Raw genomic sequence first — 19,627 nt, forward strand, 5'->3', positions numbered from 1 at the left:
ATAAAAGCATCCCAGAAAAGCAAACGATCACACCACGCAAGACAAACGATCCCTTCTAACGCGTACACTGCTGCCAACTGCCCGGCACGGGAGAGGTGTGGGTTAGCCACGGTGGGGTCGGCAGAGCGCCCAGAGGTGTGTGAGAAGGAAAGTAAACGCATCCCGAAAACAAAATGCATCATCCCAAGCGCGTAGGCCCACACACACGCACACGTACACAGGGCATGGGATGACACGGAGAGGGCAATGGGAGAGGAGGAGGAGTGGGGGTTGAAGAAAAACTCACACACAAACCAAAAGTAGCCCCCGCGCAGCGCGATGCACAATCCAGCACGCTGTTCGAACAACACGATGGCGCTTCTGCATTTTTCATACACCACCACCGCCCAGCATCTTGGGAGTGCAACCCCCCTCCCCGCACGTCCCCCCGCACCTGGCCACCCCACTGTCCCCGCAGTCGGACAAGACGTCCCATTGTAATACTTTCCTGCGGCTTGGGATGGTTGGAGAAGCCCACAAAACTAGGACAAGTACCGAGTGGGCACCAAGTGGTTGGGTGCTGCCAATGGCTTAGATTACCGCTGCCGTACAGGGAGGGGGGGGGGTTAGATTGAGCTTCCTCTCCTCTTCCCCCTTTGGCACCGATGTATGAGCATTTAGGTGCAGCGCAAGCGATCACGAAATGCGGTCAGCGCTTCCAAGAATGGCGTTTTGGGATGATTTGCGAGGATTATCCGATTGCGATGGGGGGAGTGTGTAAAAGGGGTTAGGGAGGTTAGGTGGTGGAGGAATTTTTCGTTTCCCAAGAGGTACGACTTTTAGCCCCCGATCCTCTCATAGCGATCTCCGCGCATGGCAGTGTCTTTCCCGGGCGCTGGACACGAAACGGTCGCCAAGAATAGGGCTTAGAGCGCGGAAAGAGCGAAGCACACTGAGAGTGAGTGAGAAAGGCAAGCGAAGGCTTACCATTCCATTCCGAAACAAGTTGCAAAAGTGAAGAAGCGATGATTCGACGAAGCTGTCGAACACGGACGAGAACACGCCGGACGCTCGACACACGGTTAGGCAAAACTTTCTCGCCACCACTTGGGAGCGCCAAACGACCCCCTCCCGACTGTACGTTGGATCAATGAAACAAGGTGTAGCAGCGTACTGAAGATGGAACTTCTTGCCATACCTTCTATCTACTCCCCTTGCCTTCCTCCGGTTGGATTTACCCCTATCGGGTGACGATCCTCATCGATCGTGTGCGATTCTGCTTGCCGTATGCTGATGTTGGTACGCTTTGCAACCCTTAACTGATCGGTTGTTTGGATTGCCGCGCGCGCTTGTATGTGTGTGTGTGCTTTCTTCTGCCTACCCGCGGTTCTCCTCCACCGTGGGCTCCCTTTCCACCGCACAAAGATTGATCGATATGACCGACACTTCGATCCTCGTTCATCTTCTATGCTCGCGCACGATGCTCGTGTGGCCGCATGTACAGTGCGCGTGTACGCCAGCAAAAGGTCAAATGGGGTTTGAAATATGGAATGACTTTACCTTTCTGCCAAACACACACACACACATGCGCGCGTGTGCGATTATATGGAATGATGTGCACCCGACGTGGTCATCTGTGGTAAAAGTCTAAGGACATACATATTCGAACGATCATCGATCGATTTGGCGCACTAAAATAGAAACAAGTAGAAAAAGCGAACGTGGAGAGAGCGAGCGTCACGAGAACTTCTTGCCCCGGTTGATTAGCGAGGTCAGACAGGCAGGCGGGGCTGCGGCATTCCTCCCTTTTCTTTTCCCGTACACCTAGTTCACAACAATGTTCAATCCTTTTAAGGGTGGTTTGACCGCTCCCCTTCCAACGCGCGTTAATTGCAATTCGATGCGTCCCGGGCGTCATTACAATCACGTGCGCGGATGGGGAGGGGTTGCAAATGAGGTTCTGAATGGTCGGGGGAATGGTGGGATCATTCTGACAATGAGGAACAGCATTTTTTGAGTCGTTTGAGGGGCGAGTTTGCGAATTTTTATGTGCCATTTTGGCGTACGCGTACATCGTGTGGCCATCTAATGGCTCATTATTTCTATACGATCCGTAGGTAGTTTTGTACGCAGAGGCAGTTGTTGATTTACGGCTTAATTAAGTTCAAGCTACGGATTCGTGTTTGCGTTTGGTCCTTGATCTTGTAGTTTGTATCAAAGCAGCCGGCACCGTATTGTGTGATAATTCATTTAAATTTGTATCCAACGTGTAACTGTTTATTTTTCACCGGATCTGGCCAAATACAAAAAAGAACACGCAACCCACTTTATCTAGCCCCAACCAACCTTGTCCCCGAATGGAACCGCCAATGAAAGTCAAAATATATCAGTCAATGTCGCCGGCAAGTCAACGACACCTCTTCTTCATCCGCTTCCCATTAGGTCACCCACCCTCCCCTATTACCCCCACCCCCCTCCCCCCTACGAACACAAATGGCAGCTTAGTTCCCGCACGCCCGCAGCACGGTAACGCCAATCCGGGATGCATTCGTATGCATTCGTACCGTGCAGCATGCATAATGCACCCCGCGAGCTACTGCTGCTGCTGCTACTGAATAATGCATAGCAGTAGGGAGATTTTGCAAGTAGAAAGAAGGGAGGAAAAAAGGCAAAAAGCCACCTTTTTCTCGCATAAACGGCAACGAGGAGAAAGCCAAACTTATTACTATTTGCAGCTAGAAACGAAAACTGGTTCAAAGTTAAGGTCTAAGGAGACAAAAGGGGCAAAAAGGCCGCCCGCGTATGCTCGAATGCTTGCTGCACCATCCGCCGCTCGTCGTGTGCGTTTGAATATAAGCAAAAATTTAATGAGAGAAAGAGTTTTCTCACGCGGGTGTGTATGGACTTTTTTGTTGTTGTCTGCTTCATCTTCTTTTTTTTGCATTTTGCACCGCAACGGGTATGACGGGTACATCGCTGCACATTTCGCTTCGGAGCAATTTGTTTCTTTCTAAGTATTTACAGCATTTTATAATCGGTTGCATCGTTGATTGATGGTGCAAAAATTGCAAACGGGTGGGAAAAATCGTGCCAAGTGCCACAATTAAGCTCACGCGTGCGCCTCGGCTTCGGTTCTTTCGTGGAAATGGGCCGCCGGGGTAAGGCACGACAGGACGCAAAGTGCCGTACTTGTGCAAACTACTCATTGTTTATTTACTCATTACCTTAACACTATCCCACAATAATAAGGTTCGATCTGATTAATAGCTAGCGTAGAATGGTCATCTGCAAATAGCAGTAATTACTGCTACCACCTTCATGTGCGGTTGTTCTAGGATTTCTTCCAGGAGTAGTACATCTCCAGCGGCTTGTTGACCTGCGGTAGAAGGGGAGGGAGAGAGAGAAAAAGGAAAGCGAAACTCCGGTTAGTTGGCCGTTTTGGTTGGTAGGAAAAGTTGTGCTCGCTATATGCCTATGTACCACTACCTTCCAAAACTTTTCATTCACTTGCTGCAGCGTCTGATTGCCGCTAAGCACGACCAGCTGGTTCGGCTGCTGTGCGATGTAGATGCAAAAGTTCAGTAACCGGTACGTTTCTGGCAGGGCTGGGTCGAGGTCCAGGGTAAGGCGCATCGCCAGATACTTGCTGAGATGATCAACTGTAAGCAAAAGAAGAGTGTTAAAGTGAAAAGGTCGGCTTGTATGTGTGTGTGTCACGGATTATAAAGTTAATAAAAGTAATGACTTACTAGTGGCATTCGATGTAGTTTTGATGTATCGGATCGAATTTTCCTTCAACGCTTTCAGCAGCGGATTATCACCGGCCATTTCCGTCGGGTGGGGCTTGAAGACGAGCTCGATCTCGTCGCTACCATGCTCGGAGTTGCCCTCGCCCTCCGTATCGAGATTCGAGTCGTTTTCTTCCGTCCGCATATCCATCTCGCTGTTGCTTTCCGACTCTTCCGACCGCTCCGAGGTCAGCACCGATCGGGCACGCTTGGCCTTGCTGGCGGAGCTTATGTTGGACGGGACCGGCGACGGGGTGCTCCGCACCGATGGTGGATTCGACGACTGGCGCATCTGATCTCCACCGGCTGTTGAACCCCCGCTTCCGCCTCCACCTCCACCATTGCCGCCACCACCACTACCGGTTGTCGCAGATCCAGTGCTGCCCGTACCTGCTCCAGCCGGGGCGGCATTACCTCCCGCAACCTGATTATCTTTGCCCGGCTCGCCGGTACCGTTCGCTGTCGCTGCTGGGGCAGCCGCCGATGCTGGGGCCGCAGCTGCATTGGACGATGAGGTTGGATTGGCGGGTGCCAATCCATCGTTTTCTCCCTTTTGCTTCCGGTTCGGTCGGTTCTGTGACTGGAGCTTGATACCTTCGTTTATCGAGTGTACCAGCGCCTGCTGCGAATGGCTCTGGTTGAACTTGGCCAGCACACGCTCCTGGTGCGCTTCGTACTCATCCCGGCTGGGGTAGATCTTCGAAATGAGCAGATCAAAGTTTGGATCCGGCCGCAGGGAACGCTTCGAGACGAGCTTCTTGCGACAGGTCGGGCACTCCTTGTTGCCGGACCGAAGCGCCGTAATGATGCAGTCGGAGCAGAACCGATGCAGGCACTCCTTGGTCGTCATCGTTTTCTTCAGCATATCCAGACAGATCGGGCACATCAGCTCGCTGTGCAGGCTGCGCGGTGACACCGCAATCTCCGTGTTGTCCGTAATGGCTTCCTGCGGTGTACGGTGCAGTTCGTACAGCGACAGATCCCACGTTTTGTTTTGCAAGGGCTCGATGGACGCCATGCTTAGCGGGTTCTGTGCAGTTCACTTCCCTTAACTTGGTCACTTTTGCACGCACGGGTGCAGTTTTTTTTATTATTCTTCTACACGCACCACCCTCACTAATGTTGTGACGAAAACAGCAACAAACAAGGCAAGAGAAAAAATGGCATCAAAACAAGATTTGTTACCAAAAGCACAAGGTATGTACAGACGGGGTGACAGAGTGTGCTTTGACATTCGCAGTCAAACACGGATGATCGAGTGGTGATGAACGGAAGGTAAAAAAACATCTGCTCCTGTGAGCCCGGCGTGTGAATATTATTGTTTAGATAAAAATGCACGTATCGTTTGGTGGCTTTTTTAAGTAGTTCCTTGAATTTTACTCATATTACGGATTCCCTCGTGTACGGTATTCGTGTGTACAGTGTTAAAAGTTTAAATTTGGTTAATCTTCTACATAATGTGGTACGTGTACGGAATAGTGTAAAACATGTTCCTGAACTATAGATAAGAATCATACAATTATTATACATAGATAAGGACATTAGATAAGAGAGAGTTAGATTGATTCGTACTATTTTTATTGCAGCCTCATATGGCGATGTACCCCGGCACATGGTGTGCTCGTTTTATAAATGTTAATGATATAATATGCAACATTGTAAACTTGTTTCTCTTCTACACCATAACCATTGCAGCGTGACTGGATGATCAAAGATTTTGCGACCTACACACCATTTAGAAGAGTTTCGTAAATACCCATTATCGGAAACCATGAATGTTAGTATATTTCATCGATGTTAGAAAGCCCATTCAATGATGCTATGTTTCATCGTATTTACAGTGCCTTAAATGTAGCTGTGGCTGCGATAGACTCAGCAAGGAAGAACTGGAACAGATCATCAATTCGTCGGATCGTGTAAAAGATTTTCTAAAAAACGAAACAGCACGCAGTGTCTTCCGCAGACTAACCTATCCCGAGGAGGATGAATCACAACCTTCCGGCTCGCGGCAACGCCCCGTGGGAAAGAGACCGAAACCCCAGGCCATCAAGTACCTCGAACTCATCGAAAAGTGTGAGGAGCTCATGAAGAAGGCGGATTTGAGCGATGAGGCTGTCGAAGAGTTGGCAAACCATAGATACATGGACATGGAATTGGCCGAACGGTTGGACGAAAGCACTGCCGCTAACCGCACTGAAGTGCTGGAAGCTATCGTGCGGGAATATAGTAACCGCTTGTGCGAGACAGAGTGTTACGAAAAGTTTATAAGCAAGTTAGTCAAAGCGCACGAAGGGAAGCTCAAGATCGAAAAATGATGTAATATGTGCTTTATTCGTGTATACCCTTCATACTTACGGATAGTATGCTTCTCTATTTTATTTAAACTATGTCTCGAACTCGCATTTTTACTTTAGTTTACCAAAGACTTTTTGAAGACTTAGCTGAACTGTAAGCATTAAGAAGCGTTATCCCTTGGATGCATCACACTGAATCGTTTTATTTTTTCCATCTTTAATAGCACTTTAAAGTACGCGCATGTCAGTCAGTGTTTTATATACTTAAATTATTATCCATCCAATGTACCAGTAATGTGTCTTAACTGTCGTTTTAGAGCCGAACTTAAAATTGAGTTTCTGTATTAACGTTTTAGAACTTCGCATCTCTTCCAGAAGAAGAAGATACTTGGGCAGCTTACAATTATTTTTATTAATAAATAAATGAATATACGTTTAAATTTTAAGTCTTTTCTCGCTTTTTCTACAAAATATTACTTATTCTTTTCTCTCTTAACTCTCTGAACTCTCTTAAATTTCGTGTTTAGTGCATGCTACCCTATGTCACCGATCGTTTGGAATGGATATTTTACAATGTCGGTTCAGTGTTTCCATTTCACCTTCGAACAGCACGTCGTTAATGAGCTTTTGCGCCAGAATATTCTGCTGCTTGCTCAGGGAACGCAGTTTGTACGCAACGTGTTTGCCAAAAATATCAAATGCATCTTCCCGCTTCGAAGTAAATGGTACATTATTGCTAGCACTGCCATTGCTGGCGCGTGTATCTACTCCCTGATCAATGGAAGAGTATTTTCTTTTCCCAGAGGACGGTTCAGCTACGTTGCTGGAGTCCAGACTGCACGGCGAAAGGAGCCGTTCCTCATCTCCAGTCGAATCATAATCGTTTCTGTCCTGGTGTGTTTCATCGTCAATGTACTAAATGGGAAAGAAAACAGTCAATCTTATGTTTAATATTCAGATCGTATAACAGCCAGTCCACTCACCTCTATTTCTATATGCTCTACAATTTCTTCAACAGCGGAATCCTGTGCCGCAGCACTTGTATCACAGCCATCGTATGGCAATTCCTCATCCTGACCTTTGCCTTCGTCCAGAAAGGTGAACAAATCGAAGTACCATAACGTCGGTTGGTACACGTTCTCCTCGCTGGCACCGGATCGAATGGATTTGCTAATCTTGACTAACTCCCGGCGGTAGCACGTTCGCAGAGTGTTGATCTTCTTTGTAACCGTATGGCGTGTCGCATTCTTGTCGATTTCTTTATACTTTTGTACCAACTGGTCGTACGCTTTCTGCTTTTCCGCCCGATCGATGTACGCCTTCGAGGTAATGTCCCACAGGCAGGGAAAACTTTTGTACAATAAAATAAATTCCGTATAAAACTGGCGCAAACTATTCGCAGCCATCGTTAGCGCGTCAAACAAATCCTACAACTGCAGGGCTGCTTCGTAAGGGTTGTTTTGTTTACTTTCGATTGAACGAAGAATTTTCGATTTTAACGAAGCAGTTGAAAGCTTCCCGTTTGATTTGTTTGATTTTGATTGTGGACCTCATGCTACCGCAAAAGAAGGGTAAATCGAATGAAAATGAAGATATTTAAATTACGCGATTATATTTTGTAATTCCAGCCACAGAAACTCCTCAACATACCTATGTCGCACTCTGAATTTGGAGTCTGCAAAATTGAATGTTCATCACCGCAACACTCTTCACCTTGGCCACCTCGGCAGCCATTTTTCTTTTTCAAAAGCCGCAACTGTCTGTCAAAGCCTTGTGTCACTTGAATTTTACAAAATAATAACAGCTTTTAGCGGACTTCTGCGGCAAGTTGGTGTTGCAGGCGGCAAACAAATTTTTCATTTACAATATATCCGAAATCGATGGAACGAATCGCTAGGCATGCCGCAGACGGAAACTAAAGCACCTGCAGTTGCGCTGGCAGCATCGTCGTTCACACTGGAAAGCCAAAAACATGCAGCGGAAGGGTTGCAGCAACACGCCGTAAACATAACAATGTACGATCAAAGCAGGTTTGCGTAGTGCGATGACCATTCTAGCCAATGCTGGAAACGTTTATAACTTTGCTTTCCTTATGAATTGGTACAGGGAGAAGGAATCTTGTGAAGAAACATCGCCACGGTGCTTTCGCTCGACGAGAAGGTAAATTTCGCAATCACAAACAAAGTATGCTGTCTGGTCCGGTACCCGTTTGGTAATGTTTTTCTTTGTGTTTCAGCTTTCAACCAAAGCGAGTGTCCGAGTTGCCCCCTCTTGAATCGGATTCCGATTCCGACGGAGATGGAAAGTAAGCGAATACCAAGCGGAAGCTGACAAACAAACATGCTTCTCTGACCAACTTACTCTTTCAGCTTAAATTGTGCGATCCTGAATGATTCATTCCTACTGACGCCGTCGAAGTGCATCGAAGAGGATGACAGTGTGGACAAGAAGATACCTGCCAAAGCAACCCTCCGAACGGTGACGGATGCTGTGCCGAGGTCACGCATTAAGCTGGAAGACAAGCTTCCTGCCGCTTACGCTGCGCCGGAAGGCGATCCAAAAACGGTCAAGCGTGCACCGCTGGTTGAACGCACCCAGCTCGATCCCAAGCTGATCAACGATTCGTCACCGACCAAGTCCACGCGCAGCCATGATTCCGGGTATGGTGCAAGCGCAACAGTCGACACGATCGGCGAGCTGGCGGGATCTTTACGCAGACCAACCAACAGACCCGTTCCGGCCGGCGTGCAAAGCCCGACACCGCCGGAGACAGCACCTGAACGGATGGAAGTGGAAAAGAATCGTCATCAGTTCGTGACTCCACGCGACAAGTTTCCGCTCGGGCAGCTGCGGGAAACTGGCTCAAAGATGTTTACCTCAACCACGGTGCGCAAATCACGCAACACGATCGAAAATGAGTTCAAGTCGCAGAAGGTTCTGTTCGCGACACCGGTGGTAATGTCACGGCCACCGGTTAGCTTTCTCCCCGACGATAGTCTGAACTACTCGGTGGTCAACACACCGGACGGGGCGAAGGGATCGAAACATTTGTCACCCATCAAGGAGCAGCAAAATATGGCCAAGCGATCGACGCACCAGCTCTTTGGCGGGTTGGACGTGCCTGATAAGGTGGCTGCGCCGAACGTACCGGCTGTGGCCGCCCCGGTACCGGTCGAAAGGATGGTTGAATCCGGCGAAGCACAACAACAGCAACCAAAGGAACGGCCAATCGTAATCAATGGGAAGGAATATCTGGTGATGAAAAAGCTAGGATCTGGTGGATCGAGTTCCGTCTTTCTTGCCAAACAGGTTGCGACGGGATTGGAGTGTGCTGTTAAGGTATGTGCTTCCGATAGCCGATATATTATATGAATCACAAAATGCTTGATTTGTTCCGTTTATTTGTCACCCAACAGCTCGTCAATTTGAATGGAGATGCAAATCTGGTCGAAGGCTATCTAAACGAAACAAAAATGCTTGCAAAGCTGCAGACGAACGAGAATGTGATTGCTCTTTACGATTAGTGAGTAACAAGTCCCTGCGATTTTTTAGAATTTCACAACTGACAAGGGAACATGCTTTTTTTTCTTTACAGTGCCCATATCCCTGAAGCAAGCCAACTGTTTCTGGTGATGGAACGGGGCGAGAGCGATTTGCATCGAATCCTGCAAGGGTACACATCGGACATTCCGCTGTACACGCTGATGAGCATCTGGTATCAGATGGTGCAGTGCGTGCACTACATCCACGGCGAAGGCGTCATCCATCTCGATCTGAAACCGGCCAACTTTCTAATGATTCGCGGCCGGCTGAAACTGATCGACTTTGGCATTGCGAGCAGCATTTCGTTCGATTCGACCAGTATTATGAAATTTTCCCAGGCCGGCACATTCAACTACATCAGCCCGGAGGCACTGATCGACACGTCGAGCGAAATGAGCCCGGCCAACTCGCAGCCGCGCATTAAAATGTCGAAAAAGTCCGACATCTGGTCGTTGGGCTGCATCCTGTACCTGTTGCTCTACAAGCGGACCCCGTTCGCGCACATCAAAAACGTCGTGACGAAGGTGAACGTTATTACGAGTCCGAACACGGTCATTGAGTATCCACCGCTGGCCAGTTACTATCCGTCCATGCTGCTGGACATTCTGAAACGGTGCCTACGGTACGACGCCAAATCGCGTGCTTCCACGGCGGATCTGCTAGAGTATCCGTATCATATGGTTATCCCGCTGAACAAATAGGATGGTCACAAATGTTTCACAGGCATGGCTTGGCTGGCTCAGCGTACGTTTGTATTTGGTATTCTATTTATACTGTTGATGATTTTTTTATGTATACTACACTTTCACCCTAACAACTGTAGCGCATTATTAAGAGGATTTATAATACTGTATCGAATAAACCACATAAATGACGAACGAAAACATAGGTATTGGGTGCTACACAAAACTACATATTCTCTTTTTTATTGTATGCTTCAAAATATCTACATATTTGGCATTCAATAAGCAAGTTTCGGGGATAAGAAAGATAGAATTGCTCCGAGTTGGTTTGAAACCAATGAATCCGTTTAACCCTTTTGTACAATTCAATTTTGATTCAGGGCAATGCTTCGACACATTTCATTTTCATTCACACAACTACTGAACCGGGCATGTATAAACGCAGCGCAGAACTGTCAGACAACAGCCCTTTCTAGAAAAGTGTGGAAAGAACAGGTTCTATCACTCCACAAACTGGACCGAATGACATCGGAAATTGATTCGAAAGTAAAGTTACGCGGGAAATTAGATAAACAGCATATAAAATTAAAGAAAAAATTATTCCCTCATTTGGTAGCTGTTGGCCTATGAATTTAGCTATGAGCGACACGTACGGTCATAGCGACGCTAATCGATTAGGAGCAAACGTCACAAGACCACGTTCTTTGACTTCCTTTCAACTGTCAAACGTAGCGCAATGATCTAACCCGAACGTCATATAATTTTGATTTGGAGGGATTTTACGCGCTTCCAGCAGCAGTTGGAACGATTGCAGCGGCACTTGGTTTAATTCTTGTTTAACATCCAAGCGAAGAAGAAGCAGACGGTGCGAGCAGAAAATCGCGAGAAGTTCGTTCCAAGTGCAAGTCAGTGACCAGTAAATCGGAAAAAAACACATTATAATCAAAGGTAAGTCATAATTCAGAAGTTTAAAGCAATTTAGTGTGTTCAAAAAGGGCGATAGTCCAATGGGCCGGTTTTTTCTTGCGGCATCCAGTCTTTTGGGTGGTGCCTTTCAGGGAATTTGTTGAGAAAGGGGCGGTGAAAATTATGCAAAGCATTGCTTTCTGTAGCTTTTCTTTCATATTCAGTAGCATGATGAAGTTTCTGATGCAAAACTGCACACGAAATACGCTCTGAGTCACCGGAATGGTGACCGGTTTGTTCTGGAAAATTCCAGAAGCAAAGCGCGTGGTGTTCTAGCGTGCTATGCTTGTACATGGGAGTGAGCAAGAGGGAATGTTCTGGAACGAGCCGGAACGCTTGGAAACAAAATGGAGTCAGCTCCCCTGAAAGCAGTATGGATTTTGAAGTTCTTAGCATTGCTGTTAGGTTTACAATTTAGTACCTTTTTCTGTATTTTTTTTAAGTTCAATGATTCGAAGCACATTTTGTAGGAATTTGTGGATGACCTATGACTCACATCCATTTCGCCGAGTACGCTGCATGCGCTTAGAAAAATGCGTGCTTTGGAGTTTGGCATGGAATTGAAGTGAATTAATTTTTATTTTATACCCTCTAGAGTGTTATAGTTTTTTTTAAATGCATTTCGATAAAACTAAACTAATATTCGAGGGAAATAGGACGGACCCATGCCCCGAGCGCGTGTGAAATGTCCTAATTTTTTGCCGTATCATGCCGCATTGGGGAGTTTGACAGATGTCATGGAAAAAAATCGAAGAAAAAAAACGTGGTGTTCAAATCGACCACACAATTTTCGCAAAATAGATTCGGTTGTTCAAATTAATTATCCTACGAATTCATCGGAATCATACGTTATTTGGAAGCTGTCGCGCAGTGTTTTACCCCGGTTCCAGTCGATTCTGGAAACATCTACGGCACCCCAAGCGCATGGTTTGCGCTTCCGCTTTGGTCGTGTGAAGAGAAGCGGGGTGGAGTGAGAAGAAACTTACTGGAAGAAGGCGGTGAAGGGCAATAGCGGAAACAAAATGGAGGCTTATGCAACTAAATCTCACATGTTGGTTGAAAAGTGATTTTCTCATGGTGCACTTATGCGTTTTGTTAGAAATGGTTCCACGTGCGTTGTTCGCGTCGGTGACTGGATAAATTCCAACGAACTTTTACAAAGATGTTTCGCCAAGAATAGCACATGTCATGGCCGGCCACCCTTTGCTGAGAAAGAGAGCGAAAGAGACAAAAAGATGATGGAACGTGTGTGTTTCCATGATGCCCAAAGAAGGCGATGGAAGTACCGCGCGCGCATCATGCGTTAGGTCTCAGGCGGCGACGGCGGCGACAGTGGCGACAACGGGCAGCTGTTGGCTGACTGGTTGCAGCTGTCCGGGTTTTTTTTTTTGTATTGCGACGAGCGCCTTTTTGTATATGGCAAAATGCCCCGTTGCTTTTTGAAGCTTATGTGTTGTGTTGCGAATGATTGAACGAGGCGCAGGTTAGGGTCATGGGTTGTACATTTTTATTTTAACATCACGATTCTCCCATTTATCTGAGATGTGTATACTCCATACTGTGAATAAATTGTAAATGGTTTGTGGTTTCTTTTTTTCTCTCTCTCTCTCCCTCGCACGTGTGTTGCGTGTTCGCAGATGGCAGCAGCAAAAGCACCAGCAGTCGGTATTGATCTGGGTACGACCTACAGCTGTGTCGGAGTGTTCCAGCACGGCAAGGTCGAGATCATCGCCAACGACCAGGGCAACCGAACCACGCCATCGTATGTGGCCTTCACTGATACGGAGCGTCTGATTGGCGATGCTGCCAAGAACCAGGTGGCCATGAACCCGACCAACACCATCTTCGACGCGAAGCGTCTGATCGGCCGCAAGTTCGACGATCCCGCGATCCAGGCCGACATGAAGCACTGGCCATTCGAGGTGGAGTCGATCGAGGGCAAGCCAAAGATCGCGGTCGAGTACAAGGGCGAGAAGAAGTGCTTCTTCCCGGAGGAGGTCAGCTCGATGGTGCTGACCAAGATGAAGGAAACGGCCGAAGCCTACCTGGGCAAGACGGTGACGAACGCCGTCATCACCGTGCCAGCCTACTTCAACGACTCGCAGCGCCAGGCGACGAAGGATGCCGGTACCATCTCGGGACTGAACGTGCTGCGCATCATCAACGAGCCGACCGCGGCCGCCATCGCGTACGGTCTGGACAAGAAGACCGCCGGTGAGCGCAACGTGCTGATCTTCGATCTCGGCGGCGGCACCTTCGACGTGTCGATCCTGTCCATCGACGATGGCATCTTCGAGGTCAAGTCGACCGCCGGAGACACCCATCTGGGCGGTGAGGACTTCGACAACCGTCTGGTGAACCACTTCGCACAGGAATTCAAGCGCAAGCACAAGAAGGATCTGTCCACCAACAAGCGCGCCCTGCGCCGACTGCGCACGGCGTGCGAGCGCGCGAAGCGCACGCTCTCGTCGTCGACGCAGGCGAGCATTGAGATCGATTCGCTGTTCGAGGGAACCGACTTCTACACCTCGATCACGCGCGCCCGCTTCGAGGAGCTGAACGCCGATCTGTTCCGCTCGACGATGGAGCCGGTCGAGAAGGCGCTGCGCGACGCCAAGATGGACAAGGCGAGCATCCACGACATCGTGCTGGTGGGTGGATCGACGCGCATCCCGAAGGTGCAGAAGCTGCTGCAGGACTTCTTCAACGGCAAGGAGTTGAACAAGTCTATCAACCCGGACGAGGCCGTCGCGTACGGTGCCGCCGTCCAGGCCGCCATCCTGCACGGCGACAAGTCGGAGGAGGTGCAGGATCTGCTGCTGCTCGACGTGACCCCGCTGTCGCTCGGTATCGAGACGGCGGGCGGCGTGATGTCGGTGCTGATCAAGCGCAACACGACCATCCCGACCAAGCAGACGCAGACGTTCACCACGTACTCGGACAACCAGCCGGGCGTGCTGATCCAGGTGTTCGAGGGCGAGCGCGCCATGACGAAGGATAACAACCTGCTCGGCAAGTTCGAGCTGAGCGGCATCCCGCCGGCACCGCGCGGCGTGCCCCAGATCGAGGTGACGTTCGACATTGACGCGAACGGTATCCTGAACGTGACGGCGCTCGAGAAGTCGACCAACAAGGAGAACAAGATCACCATCACGAACGACAAGGGCCGCCTGAGCAAGGAGGACATCGAGCGCATGGTGAACGAGGCCGAGAAGTACCGCACTGAGGACGAGAAGCAGAAGGAGACCATCTCCGCGAAGAACGCGCTGGAGTCGTACTGCTTCAACATGAAGGCCACCATGGAGGACGACAAGCTGAAGGACAAGATCACCGACAGCGACAAGACCCTGGTGCTGGACAAGTGCAACGACACGATCAAGTGGCTCGATGCCAACCAGCTGGCCGACAAGGAGGAGTACGAGCACCGCCAGAAGGAGCTCGAGTCGGTGTGCAATCCGATCATCAGCAAGCTGTACCAGGGCGCCGGTGGTGCCCCGGGAGGCATGCCCGGATTCCCCGGCGGTGCTCCGGGTGCGGGCGGAGCGGCCGGCGGTGCTGCCGGTGGTGCCGGTTCCGGCTCGGGACCGACCATCGAGGAGGTCGACTAAATCACTCTACATTCCGACTGATGATGGCGCGTCGTCGTGTGTGTGTACCACAAGACTATGCTGTCGGCAGAGAGGGAAAAGTACGGGAATGCCATCGCATCTCCGTGCTTCAACAAAACCATTTACCACCAGTGTCATCTTCCCTCTCTGGCTCAGCTAGCGGCGCTACCCCCCTGGACAACACATCATCTTGCCCCCACTGTATTTTCACGTCGTACGCTGCTTGAAAGCTAGCTTTTTCGCAGTGAAAACTCAAACCCGACAGCACCAGCCCTCTTTTCTTCTGCCAGTCTTCTTTTGATCTTTTTCATCTTCTCACCAAAACACCACCACCTCAGCAGCCAGTCGATTAGTGGCCATTTATCATTGTAGTTCGGTAGGGAAAGGCATTACTTCAGCGATCGTTGTGTGAGAGTGTGTGTGTGTGCGCACGTGCGCTCGCGTGATATATGCTGACAAGTATTTTACTTTAATGTTGAATGTTAGTTTATTTTGCGCTTCTCGGGTCTTCCTGCGATGGGAGCGGAGGAGGAGAGGTCGCGCAACCCAGTTTACACGATTGCACACGCGAACACTTGCTCTTCTCTTGCCCAGCCAATAATGATATGCGCGCGTAAGTGCTGATTGAAATTTTAAACAAACGAAACAAGAAATAGACCAAACAGATCAATAAAAGAAAGAGCTCTGTTAACACTCCAATGAACAACATCTCGATTGGAGCGAAATTAGAAAAACGTTAGTTCTCTTCATTGGGGCTCTGGGGGAAACGGGAAATGATGACAAATAAGAATTGGGATTGAATGGATCTGAATGAAATTTTGAATGGAAATTGAATGGAAATCTTAATCTAGTTTAAAATCTTGAACTGTTCAACGCGTAGGATGTTTCTTAATCTCTTAATTTATTTTTATTATAGCCGGAAAGAATGTCATCAAGCACGGTATATGGGATGGGATAGAGGTAACAGGACATCAGAAGATACGCTTGGCCTTCAACAGTGTCTCCGCTGTTTATTTACGAGCTGCCGATTGCTTTTATGGAATTTTCGTCTCCAAGACAAGTGACCTCCGTGAATGGCGTGGGTGGTTGGTGTGTTGGCTCGTTCTTGGGCGCTTACCGGCACTTTATTTCAGTTTCTCACCGGAGTTTCTATTTTTAACTCGATGCAATGTGCGCGCGAAACATTGTCGGCATGGCAAACTGCGCGAACCTTGTAACAAATGCATGAACGAACTGTTTAAATTACAACTCAATGCCAACTTTGCGTGCCGTCACAGGGGTCGGACGCCGCAACCTCGATCGTTTATTGCACGTGACAATGGTCAACTTGCTCCAGACGCAAGCCAATAAGGCCATACAACCGAGAGAGAAGACCATAAACAATGAACGCATGTAAAAGAAACTTGTTCTCACACTTTCCTTGAGCTACCATTAACTTTCTAGCTGCACAAATGGTGTGCAGTGTGTGCTGTCGTGGGTGTTACGCCCACAGTCCACGGACTTAGTTCTCGACCACTTATCGATCGGTGTCTGGGCTACTCTTCCATTCCTTGCAAGGATGAGCTACTTTGCTGCAACATGTCTGGATGCTGATTTACGAGCTTGTTCGTGTGTGCCATGCCGCTGAGGATGTTTTGCAGATTCCAGTCCTTTTTAAGCAGCGAATCTTCCAGCAGAAAATGGCCGTGCCGTATACAGCGTACACCGGTGCAATGTGCGCACGATTTCAGGTTGATGCCAATCTCGTGGATGAGTTCGCCGAGGTAAGCTTCCGTCTCGTTGATTGCGTGAATTTCTAAAATTTCATAACCATTGCGTGTGAATAGAACGGTAGAAACTTTTTCATTCAACTAATTGCTTCTTACCGATGGTAAAGAAAGGTTTCCGATACTCTGCCAGCCGTATGCCGTATATCATTGGTAGCCGATTGTCCGCCGGTCGTATCGTGCCTTTGCACGCTAGCTCGTAGGCGGCCTGCGACTGTATGTCGATACCGCTCAGCTCGAACATTTTGCGCTGATGTGACGCCTGTATTGCGGCCAGCAAACGGCCGATCTTTTCCGAACCTATGTGACTGATGGTGGCCCGTGCCGTTACTCGCGAATCGGCGAAGTGTGTCTCCGTGGCCTTTCCCAGGAATCCGGTAACCCGGTACACCCGCAGCGGCCGGTTCTGTTGCAGTCGGAAGGCAAGGTTTGTGCCATTATTGATGCCCAGCGCTGCAAAATGAATGATGGGATCGGTTTAGATCATGCACACAGGACACAGAGGACAGCAATATTCCAGCTTTACTTACCTATTACACCACTAGTGAAGCGTCCATGATTAGCGCAAAATCGACACTTGATATCGTCCGGTTGGTAGCGTGGCCCCGTGACCAGCACGTTGTCGGAAAGGTCTTCTACCTTTCGCACAACCAGTTTCGCATCGAGATTGTTTTCAATAACGACACGCTGAAGCGAAGGTCTCACTTCGAGTTGGTTTAAATCTAAAAGAAGTCCAAAAGTATGGTTTTTTACTGCATAAAAACAGTCACATTGTGGTAGGTTTCACACACACACCTTACCTCGGCATAAGTTGTGAATGATGGTGTTCCGAACTTGCTGCACCGTTACTCCGGCGGGTTTGTACAGATTCACCACACCGTTTAAATAGTTCCATACCGTTGGAGCGTCCTTGACTAATTTCAGTGCCATGGAAATTGAGTTTTACCGAGAGTAGTGCAGTGTATTTTTTCGGTTTATGTTTTGTAATTTTCCGTTCTGCGTTTTGTTTACATTTTGCGCGGCCCCGCAATGTGCCGCATTTGACGTTTAGCTAATTTACCGTGTGTTTATACACCCAGGGTTGGATGCGCCATGATAGAAATTCGAGTTTTCAGACGGTTTTCCCCTTGCTTTACTAGCTTTATGCAGAGAAAATGCGATGGTATGAATTTTCCCCATTTGATTCGATGATTTCCATCATTCGTTCTACGCTTCTGCGCGGCAGTTGCGCCGTGCGAGAAGAAAAATAAAACCCCTCCGCTGACAGGCGAGATTGACAGTTGACGCCAAGAATGAACCCAATTTGCCGGCTTGGTGCCAAACATATTTTGCGGAAAACTATTCCCGGAAACGGTAAATATCTTCGCAGCCGTGCGTGAAACCCCCGGAGGATCGTTTGGCCTAACTTTCCCCTGTTCCGATTGCAGTCGTTAGCAGAACCTTTGCCAAAATGGTCGACGCCAAGCTGGATGCCGTGCCGGTCGTGGACATAGACGAGGGCATTTTCAAGTACGTGCTGATCAAAGTGTACGGCCAGGAGCAGACGGACGGCACCACACCGTCCAAGCTGATCGTGCGCGGCTTCAACCGGGCCCAGTGGCATTCGGACATCTACGACGAGGTCAGCTCGGCCCTGCTCGGACTCGGGCTCGAGACGGAGTGTCTTGGTGGTGGGCGAATCGAGAACCGGTCCGACCTGAAGCAGATCAAAGTGTACGGGTACTCGCAGGGGTACGGCAAGGCGGACCACATCGAAACGCGCATGCTACTGCTGACCAAGTACCCGGACCACAACATAACCTGCTCCGATGAAGGATACTGAAGAACGGAGGAGGAGGGGAGGGTGGAAACCAAACACCTTGTGAGCTTTATATTTATATGCAAAAAGTTTTGGAACTGAATACACGTAATGAACTTGTCCGTAGTAGCTGAGACGAAATGGGAGTTGTGTTGCATTCACGTCTTGAGGGTAAGTTTGAACCGATGGTATTAACTTACGATTAGCTGTTAATCTGTAATCCTTAGAGATAGCCGGGATTATCGATTCTGCCTTCGCATACCTGAGCTAAATCAGGATTCAAATAGCACTTAGACAACATTTTTTTTTGTTGCAAAATTCTCTAAAAATTGTATCAAACAAATCACAAAAACCCTTTCAATCCAATTAACATCACCACTCGAGCACACGGACCAGCGGACACAACTGAGAAGGGTAAGCGACTAGACCAGGAGGCAATGAAAAGTAACCATCTTAACGATGATAGGCGGAGTGGAAATCGATTCTGTTTCGCTCAAAGGGATTACATTAAATATCAGTTACCGGTTTGGAGAAAAAAAGGGTAAGAAGCCCTATCGGTATGGGGAAAGGTCATTTTATTCGAATTTGAACGATTGATTAAATCGGTCGGCAATCGGATATGCTACAAATCCCGCAACGCATTTTCTATTCCTTCTGGGGAACATTAAGCAGTCCTTCTGGGCGAAACCAAACATGTTTAAACGATTAGCAGAAAAAGCGACATAAATTAAAAGCGCATTTACAGGCGCTTTACTTGGTGTAATATTAACGAAACGGCTAACCCTGTTTTCGAATCCACACCACACTGTCCATGGTAAGCTGCTGATCTACTTATACACTGTCGAGAAGGTGGTGCACATAACAATTCAATACGGCCGATTCATCGCCGTTTCCCAAATACGGTATTGAAACGTTAACTCGCATCACAATGTGGCAAAAGGTGAACCAACCACGCGAAAAACTAACAAAGACAATCCTCGGGAAAAAGGCCACCCTTTTGAATAAACACCGCGTTCGGTGGTAATGGTGGAAAAGAAAGGAAAACACTAGAAGATATCTCACGTTAGCGAGGATATCTCCGCCCAACATGCCCAACATCCATCGAAACGTGAACCCGGGACACCGTATCTCGCTGTCGTTTTCGTGTTCGGCACATTCTTCAAATAAACAACAAGAAACCTTCGCACAGGCACCCATAGGTA

At 48.5% G+C, this 19,627-nt stretch overlaps 7 protein-coding genes across 10 annotated transcripts; 4 read left to right on the plus strand and 3 right to left on the minus strand.

Annotated features, from left to right (window-relative positions):
* Positions 1-3,165: 3,165 nt before the first annotated feature.
* On the minus strand, positions 3,166-4,965 carry LOC120896643 (E3 ubiquitin-protein ligase RING1). Of its 2 annotated transcripts, none has more exons than XM_040300910.1 (3): positions 3,729-4,965; positions 3,466-3,638; positions 3,166-3,355 (listed from the first exon to the last, which is right to left on the minus strand). In XM_040300910.1, the coding sequence occupies exons 1-3, from the start codon at positions 4,783-4,785 to the stop codon at positions 3,311-3,313; spliced, it is 1,275 nt and encodes a 424-aa protein (XP_040156844.1). In that variant the 5' UTR covers positions 4,786-4,965; the 3' UTR covers positions 3,166-3,310. The 2 variants fall into 2 exon arrangements, with proteins under 2 accessions (XP_040156844.1, XP_040156843.1); XM_040300909.1 differs by having other exon boundaries at positions 3,463-3,638; positions 3,729-4,964.
* Positions 4,966-5,023: 58 nt separating this feature from the next.
* Positions 5,024-6,507, plus strand: LOC120896079. Of its 3 annotated transcripts, XM_040299910.1 has the most exons (4): positions 5,049-5,229; positions 5,354-5,401; positions 5,463-5,544; positions 5,609-6,507. In XM_040299910.1, the coding sequence occupies exons 3-4, from the start codon at positions 5,539-5,541 to the stop codon at positions 6,080-6,082; spliced, it is 480 nt and encodes a 159-aa protein (XP_040155844.1). In that variant the 5' UTR covers positions 5,049-5,229; positions 5,354-5,401; positions 5,463-5,538; the 3' UTR covers positions 6,083-6,507. The 3 variants fall into 3 exon arrangements, with proteins under 3 accessions (XP_040155845.1, XP_040155844.1, XP_040155843.1); XM_040299911.1 differs by lacking the exons at positions 5,049-5,229; positions 5,354-5,401 and adding an exon at positions 5,024-5,042; XM_040299909.1 differs by lacking the exon at positions 5,354-5,401.
* Positions 6,481-7,804, minus strand: LOC120896078. Its single transcript, XM_040299908.1, has 3 exons — positions 7,712-7,804; positions 7,045-7,616; positions 6,481-6,976 (listed from the first exon to the last, which is right to left on the minus strand). Exons 2-3 carry the CDS (start codon positions 7,465-7,467, stop codon positions 6,605-6,607), a joined length of 795 nt encoding a protein of 264 aa, XP_040155842.1. The 5' UTR covers positions 7,468-7,616; positions 7,712-7,804; the 3' UTR covers positions 6,481-6,604.
* A 42-nt stretch (positions 7,805-7,846) lies between these two features.
* LOC120896076 (striated muscle-specific serine/threonine-protein kinase) lies at positions 7,847-10,488 on the plus strand. Its single transcript, XM_040299906.1, has 6 exons — positions 7,847-8,076; positions 8,168-8,221; positions 8,298-8,366; positions 8,431-9,400; positions 9,478-9,584; positions 9,657-10,488. Exons 1-6 carry the CDS (start codon positions 7,961-7,963, stop codon positions 10,303-10,305), a joined length of 1,965 nt encoding a protein of 654 aa, XP_040155840.1. The 5' UTR covers positions 7,847-7,960; the 3' UTR covers positions 10,306-10,488.
* Positions 10,489-11,098: 610 nt separating this feature from the next.
* On the plus strand, positions 11,099-15,595 carry LOC120896075 (heat shock 70 kDa protein cognate 4). Its single transcript, XM_040299905.1, has 2 exons — positions 11,099-11,235; positions 12,891-15,595. The coding sequence occupies exon 2, from the start codon at positions 12,891-12,893 to the stop codon at positions 14,859-14,861; it is 1,971 nt and encodes a 656-aa protein (XP_040155839.1). The 5' UTR covers positions 11,099-11,235; the 3' UTR covers positions 14,862-15,595.
* Positions 15,596-15,851: 256 nt separating this feature from the next.
* On the minus strand, positions 15,852-17,783 carry LOC120896077 (mitochondrial mRNA pseudouridine synthase Trub2). Its single transcript, XM_040299907.1, has 4 exons — positions 17,428-17,783; positions 17,158-17,349; positions 16,727-17,080; positions 15,852-16,656 (listed from the first exon to the last, which is right to left on the minus strand). The coding sequence occupies exons 1-4, from the start codon at positions 17,555-17,557 to the stop codon at positions 16,397-16,399; spliced, it is 936 nt and encodes a 311-aa protein (XP_040155841.1). The 5' UTR covers positions 17,558-17,783; the 3' UTR covers positions 15,852-16,396.
* Positions 17,784-17,856: 73 nt separating this feature from the next.
* LOC120896080 (sex-regulated protein janus-A-like) lies at positions 17,857-18,566 on the plus strand. Its single transcript, XM_040299913.1, has 2 exons — positions 17,857-17,980; positions 18,055-18,566. Exons 1-2 carry the CDS (start codon positions 17,920-17,922, stop codon positions 18,447-18,449), a joined length of 456 nt encoding a protein of 151 aa, XP_040155847.1. The 5' UTR covers positions 17,857-17,919; the 3' UTR covers positions 18,450-18,566.
* The last annotated feature ends 1,061 nt before the right edge of the window (positions 18,567-19,627 follow it).

This window comes from Anopheles arabiensis, chromosome 2, assembly GCF_016920715.1.
Source record: "Anopheles arabiensis isolate DONGOLA chromosome 2, AaraD3, whole genome shotgun sequence".
Classification (NCBI taxonomy): domain Eukaryota; kingdom Metazoa; phylum Arthropoda; class Insecta; order Diptera; family Culicidae; genus Anopheles; species Anopheles arabiensis.